The sequence below is a fragment of the Phodopus roborovskii genome, unplaced genomic scaffold (genome assembly GCF_943737965.1).
Source record: "Phodopus roborovskii unplaced genomic scaffold, PHOROB, whole genome shotgun sequence".
Lineage (NCBI taxonomy): Eukaryota > Metazoa > Chordata > Mammalia > Rodentia > Cricetidae > Phodopus > Phodopus roborovskii.
The window spans coordinates 6,428,817-6,450,110 of NW_026126619.1; the positions used below are offsets into that span (position 1 = coordinate 6,428,817).

The 21,294-nt window shown below is 38.6% G+C and overlaps 1 protein-coding gene across 1 annotated transcript in view; it reads right to left on the reverse strand.

Moving 5' to 3' along the window:
* The window catches only part of Nav3 (neuron navigator 3), a 281,130-nt gene that overhangs the window by 97,398 nt on the left and 162,438 nt on the right, over positions 1–21,294 (reverse strand). Inside the window, exon 12 of the mRNA XM_051206388.1 lies at positions 15,398–15,517. Within this exon, the coding sequence (XP_051062345.1) occupies positions 15,398–15,517 (120 nt within the window). The remainder of the gene's footprint in view (positions 1–15,397; positions 15,518–21,294) is intronic.

Consider the following 21,294-nt stretch of genomic DNA (forward strand, 5'->3'; position numbering starts at 1 on the left):
CCGCAGGCATGCATAATCCCTAGACAATCCCTCATTAGGGACCCCTCCCAGGTGACTCCAGACTGCGGATTGGTGACAATCTACAGAAGCCATCACATCATTAGACCACCACTGTATGAGCGAGCTACAGTCATACCCCTTCTACTTGAATGATATTTACTAAGCTTGCTCCAGTCGTTTCCAAGCATAAAAAGAAGCAGAGTGGTTGAAATATCAGAGTTACCTGGAGTACCAGTTTTGCTAGACAAACAAGCAAAAGATAAGTTTGGTTGAAAAGAAGGAAGGACTAACCAAAAAGGAGTTTTTTTTTTTTTTTTTTTTGATGAATTATGGACTCTTACCTTCACAAAGAAGTAAACAGACCAATAGCAAGGGTGTCAAATCTTGGCAAGGATGGTACCTATTGCTGTAAAATGCTTCAATTTCAGGGCAATACAAAGATTAACTTGGAGGGGTTAATAGAGAGTGTGAAAGTCAAACGATTTTTAATAAAGGATGTAAGTTAGTATTGATAACAAATTACAGGGTGCGGCTATGACTGCAAGATGTCATATACTCTGCAGCTAGGCTATGCAAATATCAGCATCTAACAAATTATGACTACGTATATCTAGAAAGCAAGCAATTATTGGAGTTCAGAGTTTGTGTAATACAGGAAGTAGAACTTAAGGTTCTTGGAATGACCACATTAAGTATAAGGAACTGTGGGTATTAAACTCTAGGGTGCATACAAAAGGGCTTTTAGTAACAGGGAGGTATGGAAATGGTGTAGACACACACACACACACACACACACACACACATCTATATTCACATTAATGGCAGCACACATGGGAGTGAGTGCATGTGCACCTGTGTGCTCAGGAATATAGTGGGAAGGTATCTCTTCCCAGGTTTCTCTTACTTAAATCTAGAGATCTCTGATTCAAATGAGAGGCTAGCTAGCCAGCTTGCTCAGGGGATCGATCACCTTTCTCGGTGTCCAGATCACTGGGATGATAATGGCTACATCACACGCACTGACATTTACATGGGTTCTTGAGATCCGAAGTCCTCTTTCCATCATTGCACGGTAACCACTTTACATACTGAGCCAAATATGCAGCCCAAAAATTGAAATTAAAAGGGAGGAATTTATAGAACTATGAATGTATGGAAATATATCTGATATAAATGTCAGATATAAATTTGATATATATGTATTTGATAGGCATTTGCTTAGCAAATACCCTTTAATACAACTTTACTGTAGAAATATATCACATCTTTTGTGTATTTAACAGAAATACATATATATGTATATGTACACACATATATATTTCTGTTATATATACATATATGTATCCATACATATACATTTCTATTATATGTTCTATGTATACATGCATCATACATATTCATTATATGTTCAATGTATACATACATACATATTCATATAACAGAAGCCATACATGTGTCTAGTAAAGAATCAGAATATTCAAAGCTCATGCCACTACCCTAAAGTTAGAATTTACCAGAAAAAGTTTAAAGAGCAATTTCTTTGAACAGATATACATAAGTATTTATAAAAGAGGTCATAATTACATTAAGTAATTAACATGGAACATGCGATGGAAGATTATTTTGCAGTATGAGCAGAGGGAGAGTATATATGTTGAAAAACAAGGGGATGGTGAAAGTCTCAGAATGGCGGCTTCCCCTTCTGATGTCATGGAGGATAACTAGGGCCACTAGGTCCTTCTTCCAGGAGGAGGAGGAGTTTCATTTCCATATATAAGCAACAGCATGCAAAGCACTTTCCACAAGTATTTCTCCTACATCAAACCCATGTGCCCAGTGAGGGTTCCGATGAGGTAAACAGGCTTACTTTGAGGTTTTAGGAGAGATGGATGCACATTACAATGGTAAATAATGATGGCGTTCAAGAGGACAAGATGGACAGCTGCCTCGGCTGACAGGCGCATCAATAACAAAGAGTACCTCCTCTGTCCTCCCACCACCCAGGGTTCACAGTGAGGTCCACCTTGACATTCTCAAGCTTTGCTGAGCACAGAGACCTACAACTTCCCTAGGCATGCCATGAGTCTTGAAGTACTGAACTGCCACACTCACTATCTGTGCCTGCATAAGAATCATAAAAGGTGTGAGAGTCTTCTCCTTAGGAAAGAATACTCCACGAGTCTGAAAAAAAAAAATCAATGTTGCCCTTTTCTATTATAATGGTGCAATGGCTTATGAGATCTAGGAGACATTATTTCACATAAAACATGAAAAACTCATGTAGCTTAGTATGCTTATCACTTAAGACATAAAATTCTAACTCCATGTATTGTCTTTTATAGCATCACTTCTCATATCTGTTAGCTTGCCACGTGAACAAAAGCTACCATACTCAGGTTCATGACTCCTAAATGCCTGTTGGTGGGGTTTTGAATTAGTCTATTTGCTCTTATCATGCACATATGCTCAACTAAAATGAAGATATAAAACAAATTTGAGATATTCAGGTGAGGCTAAGAGCACCTGGGGAATTTATTTTACCTTTCTGATTCATTCCACTCAGCAGGCTGCGCCTACCACTGTGGTCTATGAAACACAGCATCATGTTGATAGTGGAAGATGAATGCATGGTCCGCTATGACCAGGACAATGTCCGAACACTCTTACTGTAAATAATTGGTCTGATATCTTGGCAGAACTCCAAAGTAGCAGCCAATCAAGACTTATGATCTGTCTTAGAAAGAAACTAAATGATCAAGAGAAAAGAATAAGATGTGAACATCATAATCAGTAGTGACACCCACCGAGTTAATGAGCTGCTGTCATTACAATAACAATGAAAGAAAAATGTGGAGAGAAGAGACTCTCTAGACTGTGGTGATTAAGCTTTTAACCTAGAGAACATGTATGCAGGTGAAATTTATTTTGAAAGAGTGCCTCAAAATAGAAAAAGCTGAAAAGTTAATTTAAGACTCACTCTCTGCGTCACACAGCCGACTTAATCTTACAAAAGGGTTCTATAGATCTTTAGAAACCGAAGATGCCTCTGCTCCTGAAGCTACTCAGGAGACATTACATTCCACTGTTCTTGTAGCTACTGGCCTGTGTATGTCTTTCTATTTTATAGCTCGTCCTACATTATCTGAGTACCTGTGAGAAAGGTATTTGTCCCTGTGGATGTGAGATGAGATTCTATTGTCAGAAGAATAGGTGGAGAGAGGGTGCAGGCTCATGAAGCACTGAAGTACTATGACAAATGATTTTACTATCTATGCTTCAGTTACCTCATTGAAAACTGCAGAATAAAATATATTGGATTATAATAAAAAAAAAGCACTTGGCCATATAGTATTAGCCTCCATACAGTTAAACAAAAGTCAACATCCTTTTCCTTTGTTGAACTATGTAGAGAAGAGAGCTGGCAACCCTCAGGCATGGGACTGATGGACCCTCCATTTGGTAGGCAGGATGACATGATCTCTCCAGTGTTCTTATTGTGGACCATTCTCTTCCACATGGTAGGATCAGCATTCCTGGGACTCTTACTCATTCTCCAACTGAAGGAGCCTCAAGTTCTCTCTTCATTCTTATGCATAAAGAGCTTTAACATTTTCCTCTGTGCAGAAGGGCAGAATTACATTTTTTTGTGATACACATTTTACATACTATCATATGCATTTGTGCCTTTTTTTTCTAAATACACAGATGATTGATCCCAGGCCCTTGGGCCCACTAAGCAAAAGATCAATTGCTGATTCACACTCCCAGTTACAAACATAAATATTCATTGCAAACTCCTATGAAAGTAGTTTTGAGATCATTCTTGAAGACACCATCAATATCAAACAACAAAATGTACTGCCTAGTTTTTCTGATGTAACATTTTCAGCTACAACAGATAGATCAATGGGAGACTAATAAAAGTTCAGAGACTGCCTTGCTTCAACAAGACCTTAACAATGATAACATCAATAGACATGCTCCTGAGGGGGGATGGAAATCTCATAGCACCCATTTCTAGACAAAGAACTTCAAACAATGACTGCCAAGAGACAAAATTATCCTCTCCCTGAGATGAGAACCCTAATTGGGTAGCCAGTATGAAGTGGTTAGCCCTGAAATCGTTTTTACCCAAATGGACCCAGCATCTCAGCATCTCTCTCTCTCTCTCTCTCTCTCTCTCTCTCTCTCACACACACACACACACACACACACACACACACACAAAGCCATCAATATGGAGTATGGGAGAGGTGGAGGAAGGAAAGAGAAGGAGAGAGTGATGCAATTATAATTTAATTAATTTAAGAAAGTAAGGGAAAAAAAACAGAGAATAGCTCTATCAGGCTTTGTTTTAAAACACATTTATATGGCCATCGAGCACAATGGGCAATTTCTACAAAGGCAGTTTCAAGCAACTCAAGTATAAATCTGAGTCCTTGTGTCTGAGAATGCTACACTGCGTTTTTATTTAAAAAACAGACATTTGGGGTCTTGTGCTAGCTTACCCTTGTGCTGAGTGGAAGACTGAATGATTGAATCAACCCTCCATGCTGAGAAAGAAAGACTCTTCCAGAGGCAAATCAGGTTCACAGTTGGGGACTGTGAGTGACAGTCTCATTCTAAAGCAATCCCTGAATGCTGCGTGGACACAGGAGTGTATGGAAGAATATTTTCTTGATCTATTTACAGAATCAGCATCATGCTGAATAAAGGCTGGCAAAAATACTTGTTAGACATAGAATCAAAAATGTTTTGATTTACTTTGGCTTTTCTAAATACTGCTTCTCTGCTGCTAGAATAGCTGAGCATTCATACATCTGCCAGTATTCTATAATATCTTCACAGTCATTTGAAAGCTGGGAGCAGCGGGTCCCAAAGATCACATGGCACCACCTTCATGTAGTTCTGTTTAGTCTGTTCTTACATGTGAGGCAAGCTCTGTCTTTACAATAGATGGAGGGAAAGATGGAGATGTAGCCCTCACACTTTAAACTTGATCTTCTAACAAAAATCAAGCCTGATGCTGGGCCCTGTGAGCAAGAATGCCATGCTAAATTATCGGTGCCTAGAATTTATACACTGTGCTTCTCTTTGTGGTATTCTCAGAGGTTGATACAAAAGTCCATAGCACAGCCTCACCAACATCTCTGGATCCTTTGTAAAGGGGTAACTGCTGCTAAGACAAGGTTTCCATTCTGCCACCTGTGTGGTATGCCTCAGTCAAGACCATCCTCAGCAGAACTGAAACCTTGGCAGCAAGATGCCCTGGACTCTCCAAAACTATGAGCTAACATTCTCTTGCTTTTTAAAAATAAATTACATTGGCATTTCATTAACATAATAAAAAGACAATCAACCCATATGCTGTATTATGTACATACATACTATGTATGTATGTATATCTAAACTATGTAACCAGAGACAGTAGGCAAGCCCAAGAGAAGTATGTTAAAGCAATAACCTTGGCTGTCCTTAGGATGGGGAGAGTATGGGTTATTTTTCTATTTCCTTTTGAACTTTTATAAAAGCTAATTTTCCTCAGTGCCCACATGGAAATTTTATAAGAACAAAACCGCCAACTTCTCTCAGAAAAATAAGCACTCATGGTTAATGAAAATGCTTTCGTTTACAGTTCATCACAGAAACCATATGAGAGCCCTGTGAATGCTGACAATAAGAAACAGCAGCTTATTGCAAATAACTTCAACCATTTCAGACACAAATTAAGCCAAGCAATGATACAAATGGAGGACATGAGACACAAATAAATAAACTGTGCCCACCCACTCTGTGCAGCCACAGCGACACAGCAAAGATGCCATAGACTTTATCAGGTACTAGTCAGAAGTCTTCAATTTAATGACCTGAGGCTGGTGTCTCACCCCATTAGTTAGCCTATTAAAAAAGGAATTCAACCCCCCCCCCCAGTTCTTAAAAGAAAAATGTTTCATGTATTCATGGGACTTATTAAATAAAATTATACAATTAAATTACCCAACACAACCTCTCCAGTTTTATTGCTTTTCATTGAGAAATTCCTATGCTATTAAAGGTCCATGTTGCTTTTCCATTCTTGTAAGCTCTCTGTAAGGGTTTTTCTTCATACACAAGAAGCACACCCCCTTCCTCCATTTTCTGCTTCTTCTTTGAACTCTTTAGAGATATTTCCACAAGTATTCAATGTCACAGTCATAATAGCTGTACATGCATAGGCACAGCAACAAAATCCTGTAATCCCAGTGCTATGGTGGTGAAAATGGGAAAAATGAATGCTGAGGCTAGCTCAGGATATATAGGCAAACCTCGTCTTCAAACAAATTGCCAGCATTATGACAAAGAACCAAAATCTGTAACCTGCTTTACTGGCATGCCAATAGAGAAGCCATCCCTTAGACCAGTGGTTCTCAACCTTCCTAGCTCTGTGACCCCTGAGTAATTATAGTTCCTCCTGTTGTGGTAACCCCTGAGCATAAAATTATTGTCATTGCTACTTCATAGGTGTGATTTTACTACTGTTATGAATAATAATATAAATACCTGTGTTTTCTGATTATCTCAAATGACCCCTTTGAAAGGGTCATTCAATCCCAAAGGGGCCGTGACCCACATGTTGAGGACCACTACTTTAGACCCTCCATAATAAGCATCTAATGTCAGTTTTCAGTTGAGTGTACAATATATCCACATATTAAGCTAACTCACTTTTTATTTTCCTTTTTGGAGAGGAACTGAAAAGTCTGTTCATAGTCTAAGCAGATACATTTAGATGGTTTTTGCAAAAATCAGAAATTTTCATTAAGACGTTATGAGAGTCTTAATCTAATTTATTATTTTATATAATAGTAAAAAAATATAGGAATTGGGTTCAAGATAAGTTCTCAGGGGTCATTAACAAATTCTTCAGGAAGATTACTCGGTCTAGGAACTCTTTAATAGTATTTACTCTTACTACAGTTAATATTTAGTGCAATTAAAGGTAATGATAAAAGCTATCATGGGGCTATTGCAAAATAGAATAATATATTTATACATCATAACACAATTGCAGTATAAACTGAGTCTTCTGTGCTACTTTTATTATAACAACATTGATTGTTATCTTTTTTAATCCTCATGATTACCATTTTTCAATGGTTCAACAATAAATCAAATTGTAAAAATATGGTGGAGAATCCTATATAAACAATAATAAGGCTGACTTTTATTGGGAAAACAATTATAAAAAGACAAAGTTATATTTTGCTCAATCTTTATATTATGACAATCTGAGACGGGTTTCACTATTTAGTTCAGGCGACCTTAAAATGGGCATATCACAGAGTCTTGTCTCTAATTCATAATCCTCCCTTACCCTCCAAAATTCCAAAATGCCAAAATTATAATTATGCTTGCAGTACCACCCTGGCTCAAACTGATCCTTTAAGATTTTACTTATTTCCTATATGTACTTTGCCTGCTGCCAACAGGTCTTTCAAAGAGGGCATGGAACATTTATATCTATTCCAAAAGATACTGGAGGAAATTCCAATTAAAGTACACCTGTGACTCAGGATAGTTGCTCTGTTGGTGTATGCTTTTATTCAATAGTACGATAGTCACAATCCTCATTGCAATGCCCTTCTGAAGACGAGATCAGTATCTCAGTACACGTGTGGTATGATCTAACTCTAGGAGTTATGCTTCACATGGGGTTTGTGTGCTTTCTCACTACGGGACCAGCCAGCTCTGACAATGGGGTGAGGGGAAGTTGAGCTTCAGCACATAAGCCTGAGATGTGATCAGAGTACAAAACAGGGGATAAAAGGACATCAAAAATAGTTTTTACATGCCCCTAATAGTTTTCATTTAACTCTCTTTATTTAGAGGTAAGATCTATGAGCAAAAAGGCAGGCCATTAGATAGGAAATGAAGTAATGACATTTACTTTATCAATTTTTCACCTCAGCCTATTACTTTTTTATTTGCTTTTAATTACTATTGAAAGCTAATAAGCTAATGGAGGAAATGCTTTGGGTACAGGACTATACTGATTCTGTGATTAAGCTAGAGCAAACCAACACAGAACAGAACGAGTCATTATAGTATATACAGACTGGAGGCAAACATAATGAATCTGACCCATAAAATATTTGCTTGCCATCTTAGGAGAAAAATGTTGACTTTTCTTTTCTGTGTGGAGCGGGTATGGGAACAGCAAAGGCTCCTCACTCTCGTGTATGTTCTCCTACACACTTATGACAGTGTTCTGTGATTCTCTTTGTAATGGCAATGCTCGTCACATTACAATCAACTGTAGATTTAGACACTCAGTGTATATGAAGAGTAGTCATCTCATTTTTACCTTTCCTTAGACGTACCCATGGGCTTCAAAAGCCCCACTGTATTTTAGAAATATCAGTCTCATGGCTTATCAGCGTTTTGTTCTTCACTTCAATCTCAATTCAGCTTATACCCTATCTTCATCATTTAATACATAGATACTCACAAATGATGACATATGACTGCAATCTCAGTAAGTCAGAATGACTGAGACAGGCTAAGAGAGTCCAAGGTTAGCCTAGGCTATATTCCAAGACCCTATCTCAAAAGCTAACCAACCAACTAGACATAAAACCCAAACAAGATTATGTCTTATTATAGTTAAAAACTCAGTTGTCAATTCTGGGAAAATGTACTCTTTCTGCTCCCCTACATGAGGCACTGAGTAAAACATCAGAAAGCATGTCCACTCATGAATTTACTATTAACGAATTGTTCCAGTGTTAACTGCCTAACCATAAGTTATGTAAAGAATCTTTAGTATAAAAAGGAATAAAGTGAAAACATCCAAATTTAATATTTTGTGCTTCATATCGTTAAAATAATTTTTTGAGACAGGGTTTCTCTGTGTAATTTTTATCTGTCCTGGAATTAACTCTGTATACCATGTTCACTTTGAAATCACAGAGATCTGCTTGCCTCTGTCTCCCGAGTGCTGGAATTAAAGGTGTGTGCTACCACACCCAGATCCTCTCTTTTTAGTATTTTTTTTTAAACCATTGTATCCTATTTATTTTTCTCTCCCAAACCTATGTATATTTTAAAACACACTGTAAACCTTTAGAGGTTTTTCTTAATCTGAATCAGTTTTTACTGTAAATCTTTATCTTTTTGTGGCTACGAGTCTTTTATCTGGTAAACAACAACACTGCTAAAATGAAAGCCACAGCTGTCTTAGCTGTGGTCTATTGAAGATGGCGGAGGCTACTTTTATGGCCAGAACTGAGAGCTGTGCTCACTGCCTTGGCCTATGCTGCCATCCAGCAGCATGTTGCTGGATTGGAGATATGGTCGCTGCCATTGCCAGCTCTTGTACATACCATTAGCAGAGCAGAGCTCTTTAAAAGCCTTGCTTTTTTTTTTTTTTTTTTTTTCCAATATACTGAGTTGGGGAACCTTCCTTAAAGGAGTCATGCAAATCTGTGCTTGCCTCTAGCAAACAAAGCCCAAGAGAGAGAAATGCTGGCACCAAGAAGGCTTGCTTGCCTCTATTCTTTTGTTTTTAGAACCCCTTTTTAAGCTTTTGTCAAGTTTTACGTGGAAGTTCTTTAGTCCACAGTGGACGCCATTTTGTTATGAGCAGGTTTTTCTGCCAGCCTGGTCCCACAGCTGCACCAGCCCCAAATAACACACAGAGACATTGTATTAGATAAAGTGCTGTTGGCCTGTTACTAGCATTACTTATTGGCTAGCCCTGTCTTAAATATTAACCCATTTCTATTAATCTAAATATTTCTACATGATCTTATCTTACTGGAGAGAGGGGTTGGCATTCTACCCTGTAGTCCTCCATCTTGAATCTCCTCCCTACTACTTCTTCTCTCCTCTAGGCCTCCTAGTCCCACCTATCTTGCTTTCCTATTGGCCAACAGTGCTTTATTCATTAACCAATTAGAGAAACATAATTACAGAATGGCATCTCCCAATCCACCCAGTTGTCAATTCTGGGAAAATGTACTCTATTTGCTCCTCTACACAAGCCATTGAGTAAAACATCAGAAAGCATGTCTACTCTTGAATTTACTATAAACTAATTGATTCAGTATTAACTGTCTACCCATAAGTTATGTAAAGAATCTTTAGTATAAAAAGGAATAAAGTGAAAACATCCAAATTTAATATTTTGGGTTTCATATCCTTAAAACAAGGTATAGAAAAGTTACTAGTCATATTATCATTTTTATAAAGGAACTGCACATAAAATATACTCTTGAAACATTTAAAACTCACTAAATAGAGGATATCTCAATTCCAATGCCCAAGAGATTGAAATAAACATTTCAAAAAGAAGCCTTGTATCTATTAAAGTACTAATAGGAGCAAAGTGGAATTATCTTACATTCCTGACAGGAATGTAATTTGGCAAGTTGGAAGATAGGAAATTATTTAAAAACTGAAACAAATTTGTCATAAGACCTAGACAATGACAACCCAGATTTACCCATGAATCTGTATACAATATTATTCTAAATGGTTTGAGTATGGGAATAATTAAATTATCTCCCAGCTGGTGAATAAATAACATACTACACCATTGAAATCCTTTCAATGGTATATCACTCGGCAATAAAGAATAAACCAGCGAGATATACTACATGCTTGAATCTCAGTGGATACTTAGTTTCAGAAACAACAGGTCTAAGACTATCAACAGTAAGAATCCGTATATGTAAAATGTACAGCAAAGGGAATTGTGTAGCCTACAGCACAAGTGTAGTTGATAATGATTGAGTATCTTAGAGCTTGGCAAAAGACATTAGGGACCTTTTTGGGAAGGGAATATTCTATAACTGGTAATGGTCAGTATTTGTGTATATTTATTAAAAGTCGTTCAAGTGTACATTGATATTAAGTAAATCTGGTCTCATTTTAATCTCAATGAAGTTGATATCCTTTTAACTAAGCTGTCACTATCTCTCTCAGCCATAATTGTAAATTTGGACTGGTTTCTCAGCTCTCTGACCTCAATCTCAGGTGTGGTTGAGTTTCTGCTGAGGAACAGAATTAGAAACTTCTGGTATTTTTCCACCCTTATATACTATTTTAATAGCACCTTTTCTATTCAAATGAACTACCTCTCCTTTCAGATGGCTACATCCTGTTTGTCTGTTCAGACTTCTACAGCAAACTTAGTGGCTTTGAAACAGTATTAATTTGTTTCTCAGTTGTAGAGGCTGGAAGAGCAGAACTCGGAGCCAGCAATTATGGTGTCTACTGAGGTCTTGCCAGCACTTCCGGTGTCTGCTGAGGTCTTGCTTTTTGTCACAGACAGAGATTTATTTATTTATTCATAACTTCACATTGAAAGGGATAGTTAGCTCTCTGGAGATCTGCTTTTCTAGGGAAACAAATACTTTCATAAAGATTCTACTCTTTTGATCTAATATATTTCTAAGATCCCATATCCAAATATCAAGAGAGGGAGTATAGGCATCAAATCTATAGAATATCTAGAATCTCTTTCTAAATTCTTTTAGTATCCTACATATGAAATCTCCCCCCCAGTTTAGTCAATCTCAAACTTACAATGCTGTGGCCCTTTAGTATAGTTCTTTATGTTTTAGTGATCCCTAGCCATGAAATTATTACCTTGTTTCTTTATAATTATAATTTTGCTACTATTATAAACTGTACTGTAAATATCCGATATGAAGGATATTTGATGTGCAACCCCCAAAGGGGTCATGACCCATAGGGTGAGAAACGTTGCCCTAGTTTATCCAGGAATTAATTATGCATGGTCAGATTCTCACATATCTATGATGGTTAATTGTGATAATTAACCTGCCAACCTGGATTAAGAAGCAAAGCATTATGAAGCACCCTTGTGGATATGCCCTTCAGGACTTTTCCATGGGAACTCAGATCCTCAGAACTCTGACCTCATGCATGAATTAATCCCTTTGTGGGCTTATACGGTGCCATCACCAGGCAGTTGTGAAAAGGAAAATATGGGGCTCTCTCATAGAATACAACTGGGGGATGGGAGCCATGCCTTTCAGTGTTGGTCCTTTGCCTGCTCTCTTCCTCTGTCACTACTATTTATTTCTGGCCCTAATAAACTGCTCTGGTATGCCTTTTTCTGCCAAGACAGAAGGCACACTCGGAAATCATAAACCAAAATAAATCTTTCTGTTTTTAAGATGTTTGCCAGTGAGGAAAAGGCAGCAACATTAAGGTCTCAGATAGAGCAGAACAACTCAGCATCATCTTCACTTTGATCTGACTTCTGTCCTTGCCCTCACTACGGTCTGCATGAGCTTCAACCTTCCCTTCACTTTGTCTACCTTCCTTAGCCTAGCACTTAGCTCTCCTGTTTCCATAACCTAGCATTGCCCTTTACCACTTCATGAAACCTAGGATAGGTAAGAAACAAATGCTTAAGTCATCTCTCCATATATCTGGCATTGCTGTCCATCCCCTCTTATCTCCACATCCGATGGTTGATTGTCCCTCATTCTTTACATTAGAGCTGAATTTACCTCCACGATGGTTTTCTTTTCTTTCTTTATTCTTGAGATCTCAGAGACACATATTGAGGGCTTGGCTTGGTTTCTCTTTCTACATAGAAATTTCAATGTGATTTTACAGTGTATAGAGTTGGTGCACATATTAATTTAACACATTTTAATCACTACCAAAACAAGCCTTAGGCCAGCTTGAGGGCAGCTCTTCTGAGACATGCTCAGGTTGGGACACTGACCTTGGATTTGTGCTGTTTGCATTCATATTAACTTTGAGACTGAGGTAACAGTTTTTCACAGTTCTTCCTAGTGAGTAGCTTCTCCGGACTGATGACATCACATTCTGTACAGTAAAATCATCACCAGCTGGAGCTCTTACATTGGTTCAAGAGAATTCATTTTAAAAATACAATGATGGTATATGCTTTTCTTTTGACATTTAAAAGTGAACTGAAGTGAGAAAAATCACAGTAGGATTTACTATTCAAATGACTAGGCCTAACACCCTCCCTCCTTTATTTCTTGTTATCTTTACCTACTTCACAACTGTAATATCGGTGTTTCCTGATGGCCTTCTGTAGCCCCCATGAAAGGGACCTTCAACCCTCAAAGTGGTCTTGACCACACAGGCTGAGAATTGCTGCTATAATGTGTATACAGAAAGCCTGGTGAAGACCCCTGCAAGCCCTATGCTTGCTGCTTCAGTCTCTGTGAAGCTGACATGCGCCTTGCTCAGTTGATTCAGAGGACACTGTTCTCTGGGTGTTCTCCATTTCTACCGGCCAAACTTTCCTATGCTTCTTTGTTCTCACAATCCCTTCTGACCCCCCTCCCTCTCCCACCCCAAGCTGCGTGCCAGAACATCTCAGGCTTCTTAAAAGAACCTGTTCAAGTTATACTGTGTTTTCAGGTCTTCATACACTACCTATTCAATTTATTAGCAGAGTTCTTGAATACCCACAACCTGCTTCAATGATTACTCATGTTCTCTAGTCACAGGCGACAAAGGACACGGAGTTGGGATGGGTTCAGACAGAGAATAAAGGAACTGGCATAGCTTGAAGCAATACTATACTTTAAACACGCCATTGCCAGATACTGAAAGCCCAGTTTTTCTAGAGCAACGAGAATTTAACTATTCTTCACTGTCTACCCTAATTGGTTTTTTTTTCGATAATATTTCTTTATTGAAATTTGCAACAAGCTTGTTTTACATGTCAGTCCCAGTTCCCTCTTCCCCATCTCCTCCTAACCCCATCCCATCCCCTTTCTGCTCCCCAGGGAGGGTGAGGCTTTCCATGGAGAGTCTTCAAAGTCTGTCTTATCATTTGGAGCAGGCCTAGGCCCTCCCCTGTGTGTCTAGACTGAGAGAGTATCCCTCTCTGAGGAATGGACTCCCAAAGTCCATTCGTACACTAGAGATAAATACTGATGCACTACCAGAGGCCCCATAGACTGTCCTATCCTCCCAACTAACACCCATGTGCAGGGAGTCTGCGTCCGTCCTACGCTGATTTCCCAGACTGGGGTCCATGAGCTCCCCTTGTTCAGGTCAGCTGATTTTGTGGATTTCTCTGGCCTTGTCTACCCTTATTTTAAGCATAAGTTCTTCAAAAATGGATCTGCAGAACTAACCATAAATAATTTGGGGCTGGAGAGAAGGCTTAATGGTTAAGGGCACTGAGGACATGAGTTCAATTCCCCATGTGGGGATCATAATCATCTGTAGCTCCAGCACTGGTGGATCTGATGTACTTTTATGACCTCTGTGTGCCTTGTGGTGCATAGGCAAACATGCAAGCCAATTGTTTAGATTGTTCAAAGCATGCAACGAAGTCCAGGGTTACAGATGAAGTTAGAGTAATATTCAGTGACCAGATACGTCTGAAAAAAAAATTCAGAATGGAGAGGGGAGAAATGTTTTCACATAAAGCTACATACTCCACATGCACACACAAAGGTGTGTGCAAACACAGAGAGACTCCACAGACTGGGCTATTGAAAGGAGAGAGGCAAGACCTGAGGTTGTTCTTGTCTTTAACAGGATTTAATACATTGATGGGGAATGAGTCAGAAGAACCCAAAAACTACTGTCAGAATTTGCTACCTCACTTCTGGGTATGGCCGTAAAAACACACAATCTTATCTCATAATGTGGCTAGCTTAAGTTGTAAGAAATTGCCTTTATCATAAATGACCAATTAAAGAACTCTTCTATATACTGACATTACTTATAGAAATGTGCAATGCCTTCTTGCTCAATAAAATAATAATCTGGAGTGAAATGCTAAGGTAATCAAGATCAGAAGTACATCATTTTACATTAGTTGTCAAAGATGCTGATGTCAAATCATGATGATTCTGATAAAAGTCAACAGAACAGTTCCAGTAAGAAATGACTATGTCTGAAACACACACACATGCACGCACACTCCCTCCTTAAGGAGTTGGAGATAATGGAGAACAAGATGTTAGCCTAAAGCGAGAGTGGCATATCTTCAAAGTACTCTCAAGACAAGTACTGAGCTCATTGTACTTATTGTAATTGATGGTTCGCAATACATTTTTGTACTCCTGTAATTAGCCTCCAGGTAAATCCAAGTGCTTCTGAACAGCTAGAAAAACATTAACAACGTTGGTTTTTCTTTTTTTCTCAAAATGAGGGAAGAAAGTATATGCCTTTAAGTTTTCTCTTATAGAAACTGGAATTTTAAGTGTTTTCTATCAACAATTTATTTCCTCAATATTACCTACCAACTACATTCTCCCATATAATACTGTATTTGTTTTCAAAATATTGCAAAATAGAAGTTACAGTTTATACACAGCATGTGTGACCTTATTCATGAAATGGCTTTACACATCAGCATCTTCCGTGGTGACGGACTTACCTGTCTGCATCCACTGTCACATCATGAACTCCTCTCTGTATGACATCCCTGGAAGTTGCTGTGTCTGGTACCCGGTTCAGACTTCTAGTGTACAGGTTGAGCCCACCATCTGTCATGTACCTGAAAAGAATTGCCAGCATGACACTATGAACAGAAAATTAAATGACCTTATCTACATGACTTAATAAACCCACTGTATTGTGCATTTTCAACAACTACTCAAAACAAACTATATTAAACCCCTTCATATAAAAATACTCTCATCAGAAGTCCTAGTTCCTACTCCAAACAACTGGACAGATTTAGATGACCCCTCCCTACATGTGAAGTGGGAGGGAACTGGGATCAATATGTAAAATAAAAATAAATTAATAAATACTCTCATCAGGAAGAAATAAAATTTACTTTAAAATGATATTCCTTCTCTAACAAGTCAGTAAACCTTTACCTATTATTTTCTTTTATTATGTATATTTTTAACAAGGTTGAGAGTCATATATCTTGTACCAAACAAGAGAGAGGTAATTTTATTGGTTAAATGACATTTTTACCACTTGAAGGTCACAGAATTAATAAAACTTTACTAAAATTAAATTTAATTTGTTACATAAGTAAGTTATGCCATAAGTGATAACTTCTATAAAATTGTAACCAAAATGTATGGAAGGTCCCATATATTGCTAGGACCTATATTTTTTTTATTTTTATTTATTTATTGTTTTGAGATAGGGTTTCCCCGTGTAGCCCCGACTGTCCTAGAACTCTGTGGACCAGGCTGGCCTCAAACTCAAAGATGCACCTGTGTCTGATTGCTGAGTGCTAGGATTAAAGGCATGCACCACCACTGCCCCACCTCAGGACCTATGTTAGGGTAATACAAGTATCAACAAAGCTATCACTATTTTAAAGGAAGAGCACAGATGTTCCAACATTTAATAGTGTCCATCCCTACAGGCATCCTCTCCCACTTTGTCCCCTTTTCTAGTTTCCTGGACCCTGTAAATACACAATCTAAAGACTTGAAGCAGGTATATACATATGAGCCAGGTCACCTCAATACATACACATACACCCATACACACACATTTCCCCAACTCCATCCATTTACCTATACATTTCATAATTTTTAATATCTAATGTCCCATAATGTATATGTAACACTTCTCATTGCCCACTCAGTTTTTAGATGATTATAGTTAGATTACAGAATGATAGCATTACTAGCTATTGCAAATTAAGGCAGCAATGAACATGAAAAATAAATGGTCTTGGAAGGTTTCCCAAAAAATGAATACAATTTGGATGGGTAGTATAGAAGGAAGGATTAGGCAGAGTGGGAGGGGAGGGTGAATACCACCAAAGCATGTTGCATGCAATTCTCAAACAGCTAATAAAAATACAAAACAATTCCAAATGTGGATAGCTACTAGAAGAAGAATGTAATTGCATTTATACTACTCATCCTGCAAAATAATCAACTCAAAATTGATCAAAGACCTTAATTTAAAATGTAAATGTGCGCTGGAAAAATGGCTCACCTGGGAAAGGGGCTTGCTATCAAGCCTGAAAAGTTGGCATCCAATGTGACAGGAGAGAAAGCTGTCTGCCCTCACACACACACACACACACACACACACACACACACACACACACACTTCACACCAGAAACATCCACTAAGTAAAATAAATAAATGTGAAACCTTAAATGTTGAAACTGCTAGAGTGAAAAATCAAGAAAGCCTTCAAACTACAGGGATAGGTAAGGATTTTCTGAAGAGGACCCCAGCAGCACAGGACGTAACCACAAGAACTGATGATAAAAAAGGGATGTGGGGAGAGGGATGGCATACCAGGAAAACAGAATAAGCTGCATACCTGCAATGGGCTACGCAGGGAGTTAGAGAAGCCGGGAAGCTGGGGGTGGAAGGAAATCAACGGAGCTAAACGTGTGCAAAAATTTCATAAGGAACTAGCTACTCTGACCAAGCATAGTGACATTTTGTTTGTGCTTTAACAAATGAAACTTGTCTGAAGATCAGAAGGTGGAGCTAGCCGCTAGCTAACTACAGAGGCCAGGCAGTGGTGGCACACATCTTTAATCCCGGCACTTGGCAGGTGTGGTCAGGAAGATCAGGAGTTCAAGGCCACACTGGGCTACATGAGATTCAACCAGTCTAAAAGGCAAACAGAGCTCACACCTTCAATCCCAGCAGTAGGGAGGTGGAGACAGCAAGGATATGGCTGGGAACATAAGGTGGAAGGAGACAGGAGCTCAGCCATTTTTTGGCTTGGGGATTTTGTTACCGAACTTTAGTGGCTGGTTCCTTTACTTCTCTGATCTTTCAGCTTTTACCCCTATAACCGACTCCATATTTTTATTAAAAAAATATGTTTGTGGCATTACTGTGTTTAGCTTGTTTGTTTGTTTTTAGGCATGGTCTCATTCTGCATCCCCACCTGACCTAGAACTCTGTTATCCAGAGTAACCTCTATCTCATGGCAATCCTCCTGCCTCAGCTTCCTGAGTGCTAGGATTACAGGCATGATCTACTACCCCTAGCTCTTAGTTGCTTTTAAAACCTTGGGGTTCATTTCTAGTATTTTTCACCTTTATCGGCACACTGTTGAGCTAGATTCCTTATCTATAGCTCTGCAAGATACTAGGTGTGTAGGCTCTGGAAATCCCAATTAGCTATGACTAGTGCAAAATGGAAATGGCAGCTTACTGTAATAAACTCACTTCTGTCTATGTTGAGATGGCAATGACAAAAATAACATGTTGGATATATGCATGTGTATGTGTATAAGCATACATATATGTATGTGTATAAATGTGTATGTATGTATTTGTATATGTGTGCAGGTATATATACATTTGTGTGTGTGGTGTGCATATGGGAAAGAGCACTGCCTATCATGGAACGGCGACTGTGAATAGTGAGTAGTTGGCAGCTATTTGTTCTGTGAAAATTTCCATGTTAACACGAATGACTAGTAACTTGCATATGAAATTGGAGAAGAGTCATTGTTGGATACTCATGAGTTCCTATGAAAGATACACTCAGGTTCTGTAGCCTTGCAGTTTCCATGCCCATGTCAATCATCCCAAGCTGTTAGGAGACTTGAGAGAGAATCATAGCAAGACTGAAGAATATTTCACTTCACATTTTCAATTTTGTCCCTCAGAATTCTTCATATTTTCATGATTAGGTCAAATGGCTTAAACAGAATTTTAACATTTGGTCATCTGCACGTAACTACTGATCACTGTGATATCTAAAGATAACTTCAATTTCCACTCAATTAAAACATGTAACTTTCCTCTTGATTTTTCTTTTGTTGCTTTGCAAATGTACCTTCCCAACTCATTATAAGTAAGAGTTCTTCCTCTGAGTCATTTGTAATTACTGACAGTTTCACATTCTCAAGCGTGTGAAGTGATTTCTAAAGGGAGTCTGAGATAAGGAAACCTCTGCATGCTTGAAGAAATGTTGACTTCGGAGAACACCAATTAAGTCATTTTATCATTCCTATCCAGAGTACACGGAAAAGGCCAACTTCACTCTCATTTGCAATGACCTCCTGACATTTTTGATGGTGTTGCCCAAAGGCTAAATAAGGCATTTCTTTAGACATGTAAACATTAACTGTCCCTTAAGCCTTTTATTCCTTTAGTCAGCAAAATACACTTGGAAAATTGTGAAGAAAAAGCAAGTTTGTGATTCAGTTTTTTAAAACGAGGTCTAGCAACAGTTTTCACATCACTTAAAGGAAGTGCCTTCAAATCAAAACTTTCTTGGGCTACCTCTGATCTCTTCATCTGCCCCACATCTCAATTCTACCCTGGGTCTTTAGCAGTGTCTCACCACACACTCTGAAGTGGTTTCTCCACACAATGTCCTCCCATCAGCCTCTAGCTGAGACCAGCCAACTTCCATGTAGAACATGAGCAGTTACCTTTCGCCTAGAGAACAGAACTCTGCCATGCTTTAAGAGTCAGTCTCAGTCACAAAAGGAGAGAGGTTTCAAACTCAAACTCCTCCAACAGAGGCAAGAGCAAAAATGCTTTCTCCCAGTGAACTTTTGATACATTCTTCATTCACAAACATGTAGATCACTGACACACATAAAATAGACAAAGCAAAGGGACCAGGGGTGTGAATGAGGTTTCAAATAAAAAAAAAGGAAACAAGTAGGACAAAGCATTTAAAAACATTGCTTTTTCCTCAGTGGGCACCCTCAGTCCCGGGTGACAGCCAGCTGTTATCAAATTAGTTCCCTTTTCCTCTGAGGCACATAGCTAACCCATGTCTTCTTGCCTCTTGCAGGTAGCTGTGTTCCTAAAGGTACCCTGGACATGAGTGTAAGCAGAAGCAAACCACAGAACTTTCAGAGCTGACCAAGACAAAATGCTCTCCAACTCTACCCTCTTCATCTTTTTTGCTATTTGTTGGCTTAATGACAATGGTCAGGAAGATCCTGGACACCTGATTAGATAAGAGCAGAACTATCAAAATTCTTATTCTCTAAGTGATCATGGCTTATGTTCATCATGGAAAGATAGAAAACACCAGGGACAGAAGCCAGCAAGATGACTAGTGAAGGGATCTGCTGCTGAAGCCTGAGAACCTGTGTTGGATTACCAGGGCTCACTTGGGTGGGAGGAATGAACCTGATTCCCATTAAGTTGTCCTCTGGTCTCTACTTGTACACCATGGCATGTGTTTTCCCACGGACATGTACACATGCGCGCGCGTGCGCGCACACACACACACACACACACACACACACACACAAATAAGCGAGTAAAATGTAATGAAAGTAAAAGCCAGAACCATTTTACATGAAGGAGAAATGAACTTTGTTACAGTGCTAAGATTTTGAGACTTGTCTAAATACAAATAAATGTTAAATATCATAATTAAAAGCCTGAAAAATATAGGATGATCCTGTGGTTTGGGTTGCTTATACTATCTATCATATGCAGAACTTGGTTGTGAATGGGAATATATGGACAAATAGATTTGTGTGTAAATAAATATATGTACTATTAACTCATTGAAAATGGGGTGCTCAAAATTATAATAGCAATTATAAGAGTAGTGTTACTTTGATTGTATTTGTTAATTCTCTCTGCCTCTGTGTGTGTACATTTAGTAGCATACATGTAGAGATCAAAGGACAACCTGTAGGAGTCAATTCTCTCCTTCACCGAGACACCAGTCATTGAACTCCACCATAGCTGGGTGGAAAGGGCTTTTTACCTGCTGAGACATCTCACAGTCCAGGATTAGTTTACACAGAATGTCCTGTGACCTCCAAAGTTCATCATCCTCTGACTAAACCAAGTTGTTCAAGTTGCCAAAACACATTAAGAATTTTAGAATCACAAATTATTATTTTTGAAATATAATAGAAAAAAAGAAAGAAAAGACCACACTATTTCCAAGTCTGAAAACATCAACAAAGAGTAAGTCAATCAGTCTAAACTTTCAATTCTGGGCCTGTAGAGATAGATGAAAGGATCTGATGATGTGAGTTAGATCTCTGGAAGGAGATACCGACTGCTAAAAGCTGTCCTCTGACCTCCACATGTTCACCATCCTATAAATAAGCCCATACACATGCACACAAGACAGAAATAAACAAAGCGTAATCAAAACCTTACAAACCCCTCAACTCTGAAGTGATTTCCCCTGCAATTTAACGGATGCTCTTGATCAAACAATGCCACGAAGTATTTATCCCTCAAGGCAGTGAGAGAGAGGTAGCTAGTCTAAAGTTAGAAACTCAAGCAGTTCAGCAAAACTCCTGCCCCCTTCCCACATCCCAAATAACTATGAAATCTGTCACTTAGGAACATGTAAGACTACTACTAAAAATACGGGCCTCCAGCA